Consider the following 15893-nt stretch of genomic DNA (forward strand, 5'->3'; position numbering starts at 1 on the left):
GGCAACAGGGGTGACTCTCTTCTCAGTGGTTCTCAACCTTCTGGCCCTTTAAATACAGTTCCTCATGTTGTGACCCAACCATAAAATTATTTGCTACTGTTATGAATCGTAATGTAAATATCTGATATGCAGGATGGTCTTAGGTGACCCCTGTGAAAGGGTCGTTTGACCGCCAAAGGGGTCGAAACCCATAGATTCTAAATGATTATGAAATTCGTCTAAATGATTGGCTCCTTCCCACCTCTGAAGCTCCATGAGAATGTTATTGTGCCAGGGCCATTCTTCTGTCACACAGAAAAGGCACCCAATGATTCTGAGTATGTACAGCAGGACTCACCTCATGCGTTTCACATGCTTCAGGCGTGGTTTTCTTTCTTTAAAAAATTTTTTAAATTTATTGTTTGGTGAGAGAGAGAGAGAGAGAGAGAGATTGGTTGCTCCACTTATTGATGCATTCAATTAGTTGATTCTTATATCTGTCCTGACCGGGGACTGAACCCACAACCTTGGTGTATCTGGACGGCTCTCTAACCAACTGAGCTACCCAATCAGGGCCTTCAGGTGTGGTTTTCACTCTGCCTTGGCCTTCCCTGTACTCACCGCAGTCACCTCTGATGTGCTCTGAGAACTTCAATGTGCTGCGAGCTATCCTCGTCTCATTATAATTTTGCTCCTTCTTCACAAGAATCCTGTGAACTAAGGACCATTAATCAGGGGATGGGGGATGGCGTGAGGTTGTGAAATATGCATTTACAGAAATGAAGACAACATAGTGGAAAACTTAGGGAATGGCCACAGTCAGAACACCAAGATCTCTGGTCCAGAACCTCGGTTAAGAAATAGACATTGTAGGGCGCATGTCAAAGATTTGGTGATGGAAGGAGACTAGACTTGGGATGGTGAGCACACAATGCAAAATGCAGACGATGTACACCTGAAACCTATATAATTGTATTAACCAACCTCACCCCAAAACGTTTAAGTTTAAGAAGAAAGACATTATTAGGTCCTTTGCCGGCTCTGCCTACCCAGCCCCAGCTGCATGCCCTCTCCACACTCAATATTTGCCAAATGAAGTGAATTTTATGTTAATTATCCTCCCCCCCTCGACTTGATATTTTCCCCACTGATAAATGTTCCCCTAAGAGATATATCTAGTTTTTTCTGATTTGAATTTTATAATGAAAAGATCCTTCTAAGACTTTTTTTTTTCGCTCACAGTTTGTCCTTGAGATGTAGCAGAGTTAAATTTGTGTGTGCAACCACTTATTTTTTTTCCTGCCTTACAGTATAACATGTATAAATATATCACAGTTTATCCATTCTGCTTCTTTCTTTCAGATCCATCGTCTCATCCCACTGAACTGGCTATACTTTGAGAATTACGTTGAAGTAGGATTAGTGACAGAGGGCATGACTGTCTTGTATCTTAAATGGTATTCTTTCATCATTTAAAAAATATGTTTTTTTCATTGATTTCAGAGAGGAAAGGAGAGGCAGGGAGAGAGAGAGGGAGAGAGAGGGAGAGAGAGAGAGAAAAAGAGAGAGAGAAATATCAATGATGAGAGAGAATCATCGGTTGGCTGCCTCCTGCATGCCCCATTTTGGGGATCGAGCCCACAACCTAGACATGTGCCCTAACCAAGAATCGAACCATGACCTCCTGGTTCATGGATTGATGCTCAACCACTTAGCCACACCAGCTGGGCCTTTCATAATTTTTCATTAATTATGAGGTTTTATAGGTTTTTTCCCCCTAATTTTTTAAATGCACACCCATGGATATGTTTTACTGATTTTTTTTGAGGGAGAAAGAGTGGAAGAGAGAGACAGAAACACCCATTTGCTATTTCACTCAATGCATTCATTGGTTGATTCTTCTATTTGCCCTGAACAGAGATGGAACCTGCAACCTTGGCGTATGGGGAGATGCTCCAACCAACTGAGCTACCCAGCCATCTTTAAAGGTCCCAGGTGAGTGGGTTTGGGGCTGAGGAGTGCCTCCACGACACCTATCACCTGTGTGAGGCCTGTGTCTTCTGATGGCATCCATTCCAATCATTACCTCATCCCCCTGTTGACAGGCTCCTCGTCAGATCCCCATGTAGCCTGACCAGAGTTTTCCTCTTACGTGGTTGATGGTATGGATGGTTACCTGAAGTTCTTTCCCTCAGCACAGCCCAAATCAATGGTTGGAGGGTTCTCAGCCGGGTGCCCCAAGAGCTCCGACATCACCACTTGGGTGTGGACCACCGTGGAGTCATTGGAGCCCGAGAAGGAAGGAGAAGGAAGGAGAAGGGATGAGAAGGGAGGAGAAGGAAGGAGAAGGGAGTAGAAGGAAGGAGAGGAAGGAGAAGGAAGAAGCTGGAGAAACACAGGTGAGACCCGAAGCCCAGGTGAAGCAATGTTTCCCTTCCCCGATGAACCTGGTCATCTAGACCCCATCTTTTTTGATCCTCAGCCAATAAAAAAGGAAAAGGAAGCTTTGAGTGCACGCAGCTTTTCGCTTCTCCCTCCTGGCTTGCGTGGCTGAGGAACTGGCCGCTGAGACTAGACGTGGTGTCAGGGTTGGTGAGTTCCCTTCCTTGCCAGTTGGCTTCTTTTGACTTAAAAAACCCTTTTCTTTATATTTTTGAAGTTCTCCAGTTTCCTTCCTTCCTTCCTTCCTTCCTTCCTTCCTTCCTTCCTTCCTTCCTTCCTTCCTCCCTCCCTCTTTGAAGTTCTCCAGTTTCCTTCCTTCCTCCCTCCCTTCCTTCCTTTCTCTCTCTCTCTCTCTCTCTCTCTCTCTCTCCCTCTCCCCCTCCCTCTCTTCCCCTTTCTCTCTCCCCCTCCCTCCCTCCCTCTCTCCCTCCTTTTCTTTCTTCTTTCCTTCTTCCCTCCCTCTCTCCCTTCCTCCCTGCCTCCCTCCTTTCCTTTCTCCCTCCCTCCCTTCCTTCCTTTTTTTTTGGGTGTGCTGTTTCTCTTAACCAGAAACTCATCTTTGTGGCCTTAGCTGGCCACCACCTCCTCTTTGGTGTGGGAACAGTTCAAGAGAGTTGGGATGTTTTCAATGGTCAGGTTTGGCATTCCATATCTCCAGGGATGCTCACTCAGGCTCAAAGGCACTGGCTCTTGAGTTTGGCTGTTCCTTTGTTTTCTGTGGGAATTCTAACAAAACAGAAACAGACTCAAAGACACAGAGGGCAGACTGACGGTGAGCTGGGCAAAAAGGTGAAGGGATTATGAAGCACAAATTGGTGGTTACAAAATAGTCACCGGATGTAAAGTACAGCACAGGGAATGTAGCCAATGATATTGCAACAACTATGGATGGTGGGTAGTAGACCTACTCAGGGATGACTTTGTAAGTTATATAAATGTCTACTCACAATGCTTTACACCAGAAACTAATATAATATTGGGTGTTAATTGTAATAAAAACACACACAAAAGAACCATAGAAGTTGTCTGAGTCCAACTTCTAAAGTTTCTAGCTTCACAGGTCTGATATTTCTGGGCATTGGGCCTCTCAAAAAAAATTACTAATCCAAAAACAGTCCAATTTAAACCACCAGGTTAGTAAGAGCATTCAGTCAATGTTTATGGGGCCTAGGGGAACATTTCACAAACTGGGAGCTTTCAAATCCACCCCTGAGGCGAGGCTTGGAGGCAATGACGTTCGGGGGCTCATGGAGTGAGAACGAGGAAACTGTTCACCCTTCACAATCCTTGCCTTTTACAGCGGGGTTTCCAGGTAGCAGGGGCTTTGGTGAAAGGCGATGACCTCCTGCTGTCCTCAGGAAGCTGGCTTGAAGCTCCTTGCAGGGTTATCGGAGGCATTTGGGAGAAATAGCTCGTGTTCATGTTTGTGAAATGAGCCAGGTTTGCTTTTGCTGGTGTGGCTTAACTGACTTCATCTGCTCAGAATTCTCCAGTCTGGTCTCCATTTTGCATTCTTTTTGTTTGCTTGTTTGTTTGTTTTTCTTTTTTTATTGAGTTTACGGGGTGACATTGGTGAATAAAATCGTACAGGTTTCAGGTGGACAATTCTACAACATCCTCTGTAGGTTGTATTGTGTGTTCACTACCCCAAGTGGAGTCTCCTTCCATCACCATTTATCCTCCTTTACCCTCTGCTACCTGCCCCCACCTCCCCTTTCCCTCTGGCAGTCACCATACTGTTTTCTGTGTCATGAGTCTTGGTTCTTTTTCCCTTTGTTCAATGCCTTCAACCTTTCACCTAGCCCCCAACACCCTCCTCTCTGACAGCTGTCAGTCTGTTCTGTGTATCCACGAGTCTTGTCTCCACTTCGTTTGTTTTAACAGGTTGTTGTTTTTTAGTCCTCACCTGAGGATATTTTTCCCCATTGATTTTTAGAGAGAGTGGAAGGGAGGGAGGAGGGAGTAGGGAATGGTAGCAGGGGAGAGAAGAGAGAGACATCAATGTAGGAGACACATCTATTGGTTGCCTCCTGCATGCACCCAAACTGTGGGCCTGGGAGGTGCCCTTGACCAGGAATCAAACCCACCATCTTTTGGTGTACAGGACCATGCTTCAACCAACTGAGCCACCCAGCTGAGGCTATAAGAATGTTGCCTTTTAACACAACTGATATCCCATTTTTATCTTTTAAAAAATACATCTTTATTGATTTCAGAGAGGAAGGGAGAGGGAAAGACAGAAACATCAATGATGAGAATCATTGATTGGCTGCCTCCTGCACGTCCCCCACTGGGGATCAAGCCCACAACTCAGGCATGTGCCCTTGACCAGAATCGAACCTGGGGCCCTTCAATCGGCAGGCTGACGCTCTATCCACTGAGCCAAACCAGCTAGGGCCCACTTTTATCTTTAACTCAGATGTGTACCAAGGTCAATTGCCCCAGAAAGAAAGCCTTGAGATCTCCTTGTTTAATAGACTATCAAAAAACACCTCCTATTAGGCCACAAGCGCTGTTTTTGTCTTGTTTTTGTTTTTTACTGAGTCCACTTCGAAAGAGCGGGTGCCCCTGTGGAATGATTCTCTGATTCCCCCTTGGTTTTCTAGACCCCATCTTCTTTGATCCTCAAGATTCTTGCTAGAGACACAAGATGGCAGAATCCGATTCTTCTGACTCTGACCTGCTGTGGTATTTAGAGAAGCTCAGCAGAAAGGAATGTCACAGTCTGAGGAACCAGCTGGGACAAGAATGCGTGGAGATTGGACTCCCACCCATCCCCAGGCTCGAGCTAAGCGAAGAAAATCCAGACCTGGCCAACCAGTTGACAACGTTTTATGAGGCCCAGCACCTCTGGAATTTAATGTACAACATCTTCCAGAAGATCCCTCGGAAAGACCTCTGTGAGAAGATCAACGATAGGCGGAACCGTGAGTCGTGGGTGGGGGAGGGAGGGGCAGTATTTAGGAAGACTGGTCATTTTGATAGTGTGCCGTCTCCATCCCTTCAAAGAGGACCAGTGTTGGTTTGGATGTGGGTCTTGTCCCACCTCATGACTTTCTGCTTCTACCCATATTTTCTTCCCTCATGCCGACTGACTTAATGAAAGGAGCTGGCTGAAGGGTTAGACCTACCCAAAGAAAGTGCTGTCTGTAGCCCGGCTGGTGTGGATCAGTGGTTGAGCATCAACCCCTGCATCACAAGGTCAATAGTTTAATTCCTGGTCATGGCACATGCCTGGGTTGTGGGTTTGATCCCCGCCAGGGGGCATAGAGGAAGCAGCCAATTGATGTTGATGCTTCTCTCTCATCAATGTTTCTATCTCTCTCCTTCTCCCTCACTCTGCCTTTAAAATTAAAAAAACAACAACTCCCCCTCCCCCTTTACAGTGCTATCTGTACTTAGAGGAGATTGCAAGCATGATGCTTTGGGATAGAACTGTGAGATTTGGCCAAAGAAATCTGTGGGGCTGTGTGCAAAGATTATGGAGAATTAACATACTTGGTACTCTGCTAAGCATATCATGTTCATGGGCTGCCTCAGTCATTACCAAACATCTCTTAAGTGGATGTAATTGTTTACCCCAGTGGGAAGAAATGAGTGTATGAGAGGCTAAGAGAAATTACCAAGATCATGGATCTAGTTCAAAGTGCCCCAGAGCTGAGACTCTAAGCCAAACATAGCTGACTCTAAATGCCAGGGTCTTTTCTCATATCTTTTCCCATTCCTTATATGTTCTCCATCCATCTGGAAAGACTCAAAATATTTAGAGGGAACATCAGGTGACTCATGGCTGCAAAGGAGTCAGCATGTCTAGACCAAACATGTCTTCAGGTTGACTACCATTTCTTGATCCCCTCCAGACAGTTACAATTCATCTTATGGAAGAAATATTTCAGATCCTCTCTGGTCTTAGCCCCAAATAAGTTATTGGGCATCCACTACTAAATTGTTGCTGATTTTTTTTAGCATAATGTGGTCCCTGTGTTTACCACACCTTCTGATGTGAGACGTAAAATAGGAGATCGGTAACATTTGTTGCGTCTTTCAAAACTTAATTGTTGACAAAATCTCTCAAATGAAAAAGTGGATTGTAATTCAAGCAAAATTGTTTTATGGGCAGGGTTTGGGTTTAGCATGGCGGACATACTATCCACCCCTATGTTCATTGCAGTGTTTCCAATTCGTGTTTTGGATTTCTTTGGACAAATGGCCAGATGTGAGATGACTGGGTCATAAGGTAGTCCTATTAATTTTTTTGAGAACACTCCATACTATTGTTTTCCATAGTAGCTGCACTAATTAGCAATCCCATCCACACTGCTTGAGGGTTCCAATTTGTCCACATCCTCACCAATGTGTGCTTGTGGATTTATTGAAGATAGCCATCCTGACTGGTATGAGGTGATATTGATGTGCATTTTGTGGTTTTGATGTGCATTTCTCTGATAAGTGACACTGAACATCTTTTCATGTGTCTGTTGGACATCTGTATGGACATACTGCTCTTCGGTCACTCCTTATAGTATTATAGAAATTGCTTCCATATCTTCTGGCATGAATATTTCTGGAGAAATCATAGGAAAACATGTTTTGGGTTGTTTTCCTTTTTCATAACATCTCCTTCCTGAAGGAATCTGAATCTGAATCTTCACATTTCTTCTTTTTCTTTTTCTTTTTTTATTTGCTAATCCTCGCCCGAGGATATTTTTCTATTGATTTTTAGAGAGTGGAAGGGAGGAGGCGACACAGAGAGAGAAACATTGATGTGAAAGAGACACATCGATTGGTTGGTGGCCAGGGATTGAGCTGGCAACTGAGGCACGTGCCCTTGACCAGAACAGAACCTGGGACCCTTCAGTCTGTGGGCCGATGCTCTATCCACTGAGCCCTAAACCAGCGTGGGCTGTCCCACTTTTCTTTATTTGTTCCTGATAGTGAATATCTTGTCATTGTGTTTGTGATGAATGCTAGGAAGGAGAGATACTGGGTGAAATGGGTGTTTTTGTGTGGTCGTGTGTGTGTGTGTGTGCGTGTGTATCTTGAACTTTCATCTCTGCTCTGTGTTTCTCTGCCCAATACTCACTGACTTAGGGAACAAAGAAGCACACAAGATTCTCATCAAGGAAAAGCTCCAGGGAGAAAGATGCCTTCATAACCGTATTCATGACATACTCTGTCAGGACATGATCCTAGAACTTGTCAACAAATTTGATTTTGTCTTTCATCATGTGAGTCCGGAGGCTGCCAAGGCCCTGAATGTGTTTCTGATCGGACAGGAAGCATCTGGGAAAACGATGGTTCTAAGAGGGGCGCTGTTTGAGTGGGCCAATGGCAACCTCTGGGCGGATGTGTTCTCTTACGTGATTCACCTCTCTTCTCATGACATCAATCAGATGACCTCTGGCAGCTTGGTGGCGCTGATCTCCAAGGACTGGCCTGAGGGCCGGGCTCCCGTCGCTGACATCCTCTCTGAGCCCCAGAAGATCCTGTTTATCCTTGAGGACTTGGATGACATGGAACTCACGTTCCGCATAAGCCCGCAGGCTCTGTGCACCGACAGCAGGCAGCAGGTGTCCACGCCCGTCCTCGTGGCCAGTTTGCTGACCAGAAAGCTGGCCCCGGGCTGTCGCTTCCTCATCACGTCCAGGCCCCGAGGCCAGGCTGTCACCTGGACGATCATGAAGAAGACAGACATGCTCATGACCCTGTCGTTCTCCCGTGAAAAGAGGCACAAGTATTTCACCTTATTCTTTAAGGACGGTCAGAGCGCCGAGGCGGCCTTCCAGCTGGTACAGAGGAATGAGCTCTTCTTGCACCTGTGCCAAGCCCCCATCCTCTGCTGGGCCACTTGCGTCGCCCTGCAGCGGCAAATGAACCAGGGGGCTGATTTGAAACGCTCGTGCCAAACGCTCACCGACATCTACACTCATTTTCTGGCGGACACGCTGACCGCCCAGGCTGCCGACCAGCGGCCCGTGGTCCCCCTGCAAAGTCTCTGCTCACTGGCGCTGGAAGGGTTGCTCCATAACACGTTGCACTTCGCCGAGGAGGACCTCAGGAGCGTGGGGTTCACCCAGGCGGATGTCTCCACGTTGCAGACCCTGGAGATTCTCTGGCCCAGCAGCCACCTGAAAGGCCATTACAGGTTCATACACTCAAAAGTCCAGGAGTTCTGTGCAGCCGTCGCGTTCATGCTGCCGCTGGCCGAGCACGGGATCCCCTCGGCCTGGGGGAGGTGTAAAGGGAAGCGGGAACTATATGATGATTTCAGTCCCGTCATTGCTTCTATGTTCGGTCTTCTTAACAAGAAGAGGAGGAAAACTTTCGAGACGGCCCTTGGCTGCCGTCTCCTGACAGACTATGTCAGCCAGTACCTCCTCACGGAAATGAGGTGTTTTGGTGATAATTTGAAAGCCATTGGGCACCACACACCTTTGTTTCATGGTCTCTTTGAGAACCAGGAGGAAGAATATGTGAAACGGATCATGGACTCCTTTTCAGAAGCGAATATTTATGTTAGAGACCACCGGGATCTGATGGTTTCATCCTACTGTCTGGGGTACTGCCAGCGTCTACAGAAACTTAAGTTGAGTATTCAAAACATCTTTGAAAAGAAGTCTAATGAGCAATCAACTCCTAGGTGAGTCTTAAAATTTGTTCCTTTTATTGTTAGTGTTGATACGATTACAGAGGTCCCCATTTCCTCCCTGTGCCCCCCTACCCAACCTTGGACCCACTCTTCCCTCTGGCCATCACCACACTGTTGTCTGTCTATGGGTGATGCCTATAGGGCAGTGGTCAGCAAACTGCGGCTCGCGAGCCACATGTGGCTCTTTGGCCCCTTGAGTGTGGCTCTTCCACAAAATACCGACTTCTGCTCATGGGCCACAAAGTTTCAATTGCACTGTACGTGCGCATTCACACGTGGTATTTTATGGAAGAGCCACATTCAAGGGGCCAAAGAGCCCCATGTGGCCCGCGAGCCGCAGTTTGCCGACCACTGCTATAGGTTCTTTGGCTAATCCCTTCACCTTCTTTCATTTTGGTATTTCCTGTATTTCTAAGACCTGCCCATAACTCTAGTGCTTGCTGACCATCCCGGGGCTGAAACTAAAGGTAATAAAGTCATCTCTAACGACTGGTGACTTTTTACAATCTCTTGGCTGCAGTTTACATGAGGGTTTCTGGGTTGAACATCAGCCTCATTGACATCTGGGGCCATCAATTGTTTGTTGTCCTGTGACTTGTAAGCAGTTACTTTTTTAAATATATTTTATTGATTTTAGAGAGGAAGGAAGAGAGAAAGATAGAAACATCAATGATGAGAGAGAATCATTGATCGGCTGCCTCCTGCAGGCCCCCCACTGAGGATCGAGCCCACAACTCAGGCATGTGCCCTTGGCTGGAATTGAACCTGGGACCCTTCAGTCCGCAGGTCAATGCTCTATCCGTTGAGCCAAACCAGCCAGGGCAATGTAAGCAGTTTCATAGTATCTCTGACTTCTACCCACAAGACACCAGTAGAACTGGCTCCCCTAGTTGTGACCATTTAAAAAAAAGGCTTTGGACATTACCAAATATCCCAAATCACCCCTCGTTGATAACCACTGGCTTAACCTCAGTTCTTCTGACCTACTGTGTGGATTAACTGAACTAATCCTTATAAATTTCTTCAGGATGTTCCTAATAGCATAGACTGTGAAAAATGTACCATCAATACCAGTGTGATCATCGATATAGGTTCCAGGGAAAAGGACGTGGACCTTTGGGGGTGGGGCATTATTCTGCTTACTATAGATAGTTAGGGGAAAAGTAATACTTGGCCAAAAACCTGAACTAAGTCAGGGAGGTAGGGAAAAGTGTTGTAGACAGAGGAAATAGCAAGTACAAAGGGTCTGATGTGGGAGTGTGCCTAGGGTGTTCAAAAAAGAGTAAGGAAGCTGGTGTGGAATGAAGCGTGTGTGTGTGGGGGGGTGGAGAATAGTAGGAAATGAGGTTAGAGAGATAATAGGGGCAGATACTACCGGGCCTTGTAGGTCACTGTAATAACTGGCTTTAGCCAGAAAAGGTGGACAACAAATAGAATGAGACTGTTGCTGTGGTGAGAATAGACTTTGCGGTAAGGGCAAGGGTGGAAGCAAGGAGGCCAGGTAGAAGGCTACTGCATTAATTCAGGTGAGGGTTGGTGGTGGCTTAGATATAAAGGAGGGTGGGTGCCCAGCCAGGGTTGAGCATTGATCTACTAACCAGGAGGTCACGGTTCGATTCCTGGTCAGGGCACATGCATGGGTTGCAGGCATGGTCCCTAATGTGGGGCGTGCGGGAGGCAGCTGATCAGTGATTCTCTCTCATCATTGATGTTTCTATCTCTCTCTCCCTCTCCCTTCCTCTCTGAAATCAACAAAAATGGGTTTAAAAAAATAGAGGGTGGGCCCTGGCCAGTGTGGCTCAGATGGTTGGAGTATGGCCCCATGCATGGAGAGGGGGCCGTTTGATTCCTGGTCCGAGCACATGCCTTGGATGTGGCCTCGATCTTCAGTAGGAGGCACGCAGGTGGTAGCCAATTGATGTTTTTCTCTCTTTCCCTCCCTCTCTCTTAAAACAGTAAAAACACATTAAACAATCACTGGTGTTTCTTAATAGTGAACATCATCACACTCAAAAGCGCCACACTCAGGACATTGTCCCTCGCCTGTCTACAGACTCATCCATTCCTTTTGTGGGTCTGGATGTGTGGAGAGCAGCTACAGTGTTTGGACAGGTTCAAGCCTCGGACTAATGAGAGTGCACAGTCCGCTCATTTCCACGTGCCAGTCCCAGCTTAGAGTGCAGAACCCTCCCAGCACAATTATAGCCAACAGCTATAGTTGTAAGCTTGAACCTATGGTCCAAACACGTGGCCCTACATGCCTGAGTGATGTGGGCATGATGGAGTTCAGGTGCCTGTAATTGAGTAGGATTGCAACCCACAAGAATGTTGTAAACATCTTGACCACGCCCTTGCTTTGCCTCGGGGAATCTGGCTATAAAATAAAGACACGGTTTGTAGTCCATGGCGCTGTCGCTAGCTCTCCATCAGAGAGGACAGCGTCCTACCCAGACCCAGCTTTCATTCTCTTGTCTGTCTTTTCTCCATCCTTCACCGCCCCCTCTCAAGCTCCCGAAGCTGGCTGAGCTGGCGTGGCACATAAGGCGCCCAACGTGGGGCTGAGTATGCCATGGCCGTGCCGGCTTACCACATGGATGTTGTTGTTTTACATGTGGCCACCCTTTATTGCCTCCTGCCTGGCTCCAAGTCTGGGTTGGTTAGCAGTGGCTCTCAACAGATGTCTCAGTGAATGCCTCGTCTTCTAAATTGCTGGAGAATTGCATTCTTCCTCCACGTAGAACAATAAGGAGCCTCGTCCACTGGAGAGATGTGTGCAGTTTACTCCACACCAGGGAGACCCTCCGGGAACTGGAACTCTGTAACACTGACCTTGACGATACCTCCGACAGGGTTCTGTGTAAAGCCCTGAGCCATCCTGACTGTCAACTTCGGACACTCAAGTAGGTGTTATCTCAATCCTTTGGGGAACAGGAATAACTGGTGTGGATTTTTAAAAATTCCTTTAAAAATATCTTGATTGTTGAAAGTATTACATATGTCCATTTTTCCCTCCACTGACCCCTTCTAGCCTGCCCCCTCTGCTTCAGGCCTTCACCACCATATTGTCTGTGTCCATGGGATATCTATAATAATAAAAGTATAATATGCTAATTAGATTGGACAGCTGAACAACCTTCCGGACAACCTTCCGGATGAAGCTGGGGCTGCGAGGGCCGAGGCAGCCACTGCAGCTGAGAGGGCTGAGCCCCTTGCACCAATTTCGTGCATCGGGCCTCTAATATATATATTCTTTGGTTGATCACTTCCCACCCACCCTGCACTCTCAAAGAGCTGAGGTGAGCAGTACCCAATCAATGAAATATGCATAGCAAGGTCTGGCCAGCGTGGCTCAGCGGTTGAGCATCAACCTATGAACCAGAGGTCATGGTTGGATTCCCAGTCAGAGCACATGCCTGGGTTGAGGGCTCAATCCCCAGTGAGGGGTGTGCAGGAGACAGCAGATCAATGATTCTCTCTCATCATTGATGTTTTTCTTTTTCCCCCTCTCTGAAATTAATAAAAATATATTTTTTAAAATGCAATGTGCTAGGTAGTGTACAACACAATGAAAAGAATAGTACAAGAGTATAGATGCAATCTTTGGGCGGTCTGGGGGGAAACTGAGTTGATGCTTTATTAGGTACCAGGAAGAAGTAGGGAAGCTGGCTACATGCGTGGTAGGAAAGCATTCCTGGTGGAGAAGATGGGCCGACAGAGGCACTGTGGTGTACAGGGAGAGTAGGAGGAAGTGAGGTCAGAGCCCTATTGGCGCCAAATCATGAAGAGCTGGGCTGTCCACTTAAGGTGCTGGATTTTCTTTAAGTGAAAAACGATTTGTTAACTTATTGGTGATAGCCATTCTGGTGGCATCTCCTTGTGGTGTTAATTTGCATCTCTCTGATAATTAATGGCCTTCAGCATCTTTTCATATATCTATTGGCCATTTGTATGTCCTCTTTGGAGAAGTGTCTATTTAGGTCTTTGCCCATTTTTTAATGGGATTATTTATCTTCCTGGTGTTGAGTTGAATAAGTTGTTTAGATATATAAATTTGGAAATTAACAAAAGTGAAATAAAACAGTCCGAGAAAGACCAGAATCTAATGAACAAAGTAAATTGGCAAACAAAATAGAAAGAGAGGCATGGATACATGGAACAGACTGACAGCTGTGAGAGGAGAGGGGGCGGGGGACTGGATAAAAGGTGAAGGGATTACCCCAAAAACATATATACACAGCCCATGGACAAGGACAACAATGTGGTGATAGACAGAGGGTAAGGGAGGTAGGGTAGGTGGAGTAGGGTAAGGGGGGGATGGGAACAGAAAGAGACTTTGCTTGGGGTGATGGGTGCACAGTGCAGTATGCAGATTATGTTTTGTTGAGTTGGACACTTAAAACCTGTATGGAATTGTCAACCAACATCACCCCAACAAATTCAATTTTTAAAAATACCACTTCAAAGCTTTGAGCAGACGAGCAAGATCTTGTACTTCGCAGTATCCCTGTGGCTTTGGGTAGATTGAAGATCATGGGAGGGAAGGTGGAAGGGGGGACACCAAGTAAAAGGCTCCTGCAAGGATCTGGGGGAGAGAAGACGGTGGCCCATGTGGGAGGTTAAGGTGGAGATGGTGAGAAACGATCAGCTTCTGTATTTATTCTGGAGGTAGTGCTGACAGCATTGGCCTTCTTTGGGATGTTCTGTTCTTAGGGGAGGGTGTTCTCCGCTTTGGGGTAGGACCCAGGGATTCTGGGACACATGTGTTTTCTTCAGTAAAATTGTGAACTATTAACGTGTGCATCATCCTGCGGGTGCATTAGCCATGAGCATGTATGCATGGCCTTTACTCTCTTGGGATAGACGCATGGTTTAACTTCACATGCAGATGGGTGTGTGTGGTTTCTTGGCTTCACTTATGGGTACCATTCGGAGGAGGCTCATATGGTAAAAGACCCAGAGGATTATTTCCATGTCAACAGTCTGATTGGGGGATTAGCAGAGGTTAGTGGACTTGCCAGGGAATCTAGGATGCTGAACGGTCTGGGAAAAAATGGTCCACCCTCAGAAATGTTCTAGAATGAAGCAGGGCAGGCAGGGAAAACCGCAGAGACAATGTGCATGTCGCCCGAGGACCTTGACCGGAACTCTCCTGCTGTTTCCTCTTTGGTAGGTTGACCTATTTCTCGGTCGACACCAGGTTTGAAGACATGTTCAAGGCAATTGTTCACAACCGGAACCTGACATGCCTTTGCCTGAGTTGCATGCCCATCTCTTCAAAGGTGTTTTCACTTCTGCACGAGGTCTTGGCCAATCCGATGTGCAGCATCCAGCATCTGAGGTGGGTCGCCACCCAACTGAATGTACATTGTGTGTGTCGGCGGGGGGCGAGGGGCAGGGGGAAGAGCTGGGTGTTCTGGGGGGCTCTTTGGGTAATACCTCCTGCTACTTCTCCTTGAGGCCACGTTCCTAGATTTTTGGCTCATGGTTTATTTCTCTCCTACCAGCGTCAGAGTTCAGAGAGGGAAGATGGCATCGTGTGGGCAATGAGTAGAAGGTTAGACAAAGTAAAAAAGTTGGTCAAGAGCCAATTATGCAACACAACACAGGTTATGTCGGGGGGAAATCAGAAGTCACCATAAATGTGATGGTATGCTGAGTGTCTTGATATCCGAGTTAGAATTCTGAAACACAGCGAAGATGCATATGGGGGGTGGGGGTGGGGTGGGGGCGGGGAAGAACTGCCTACTCCATCTCCAAACTTGCCCGAATTTGAACTTGGAGAACTGCTGTGAGGCAAGATGGAGAAGCAGAAGGATCTGTTTGTTGGCCATTTTTAGGAGGTATCCTCTCCCTTGATTGGAGCTGGTTTCTCTCGAAAGAGAGATGGCTTGGAAACCTGCGCCTCACCCCATTCGTGTGCATTTCCTCCTACAGCTTAATGAAGTGTGATTTGGAAGCCAGTGCCTACCAAGAACTTGCCTCTCTCCTCCTCAGCAGCAAGAACCTGAAGAAACTTACCTTGTCCAAAAATGCTCTGAGTAGAGATGGGATGGAAGTTTTCTGTGATGCTCTGTTCCATCCAGACTGTGTTCTCGAGTCGCTGGTGTAAGTCGGCTTATATAATCCCACCACGTACGCATTTGGGCCTGAGCATGAATGTCTGAGCATGTGGTCAAAACACGATCGTGGGTGTGGCAATGGCTGGCCCAGTAGCTCTGTTGGATAGAGCATCATCCTCATAGGTCAAGGTGGCTGTTTAGATTCCAAGTTAGGGCACATGCCCAAGTAGTGGGCTTGATTTCCGGGGTGTGGGGCACAGGAGGCAGTTGATCAATGTTGTACTCTCACATTGATGTTTCTCTCTCTTTCCCTCTACCTTCCTCTCCTCTCTCTCTAAAAAAAAACTCAATAAAAAAATTTTTAAACGGTAAAAAAAAAAAAGGAAATCTGAGGCTGAGTCCAAGTTTTAAAAAGACAACCAATGAAAGTATAAGTGAAACAAATTGATGTTTCTCTCTCTCTTCCTCTTTCTCTCTCTCTCTCTCCCTTTCTCTCCTTTCTTTCCTTCCTCTCTCTCTTCCTTCCTCTCTCTCTCTTCTCTCTCTCCCTTTCTTTCCTTCTCTCTTTCCTTCCTCTCTCTCTGCCTTCCTCTCTCTCACTCTTCCTTACTCTCTTTCTCTCTAAAAACCAATTAAGCCCAGGATGGCATGCCTCAGTGGTTAGAGTGTTGCCCAGACACCAAAGGGTCTCAGGTTCTATTCCCTGTCAAGGTGGGAGAGGCAACCAATCCATTCCTCTCTTACACTGATGCTCCTCTTTCTCC

The 15893-nt window shown here is 46.7% G+C and overlaps 1 protein-coding gene across 1 annotated transcript; it reads left to right on the top strand.

Moving 5' to 3' along the window:
- The first annotated feature begins 5071 nt into the window (after positions 1 to 5071).
- Positions 5072 to 15179, top strand: NLRP11 (NLR family, pyrin domain containing 11). The gene is made up of 4 exons (XM_014547531.1): positions 5072 to 5348; positions 7513 to 9061; positions 14241 to 14408; positions 15005 to 15179. Exons 1-4 carry the CDS (start codon positions 5072 to 5074, stop codon positions 15177 to 15179), a joined length of 2169 nt encoding a protein of 722 aa, XP_014403017.1.
- The last annotated feature ends 714 nt before the right edge of the window (positions 15180 to 15893 follow it).

Source organism: Myotis brandtii, unplaced genomic scaffold (assembly GCF_000412655.1).
Source record: "Myotis brandtii unplaced genomic scaffold, ASM41265v1 scaffold4781, whole genome shotgun sequence".
NCBI classification, from domain to species: domain Eukaryota; kingdom Metazoa; phylum Chordata; class Mammalia; order Chiroptera; family Vespertilionidae; genus Myotis; species Myotis brandtii.

Bases quoted from the DNA above. Each gene is read 5' to 3' on its own strand.
- NLRP11 (XM_014547531.1), top strand. From the start codon at position 5,072: ATGGCAGAATCCGATTCTTCTGACTCTGACCTGCTGTGGTATTTAGAG. The intron at 5,349-7,512 runs GTGAGTCGTGGG...TCACTGACTTAG, and splicing joins GATCAACGATAGGCGGAACC to GGAACAAAGAAGCACACAAG. The intron at 14,409-15,004 runs GTGGGTCGCCAC...TTCCTCCTACAG, and splicing joins TGCAGCATCCAGCATCTGAG to CTTAATGAAGTGTGATTTGG.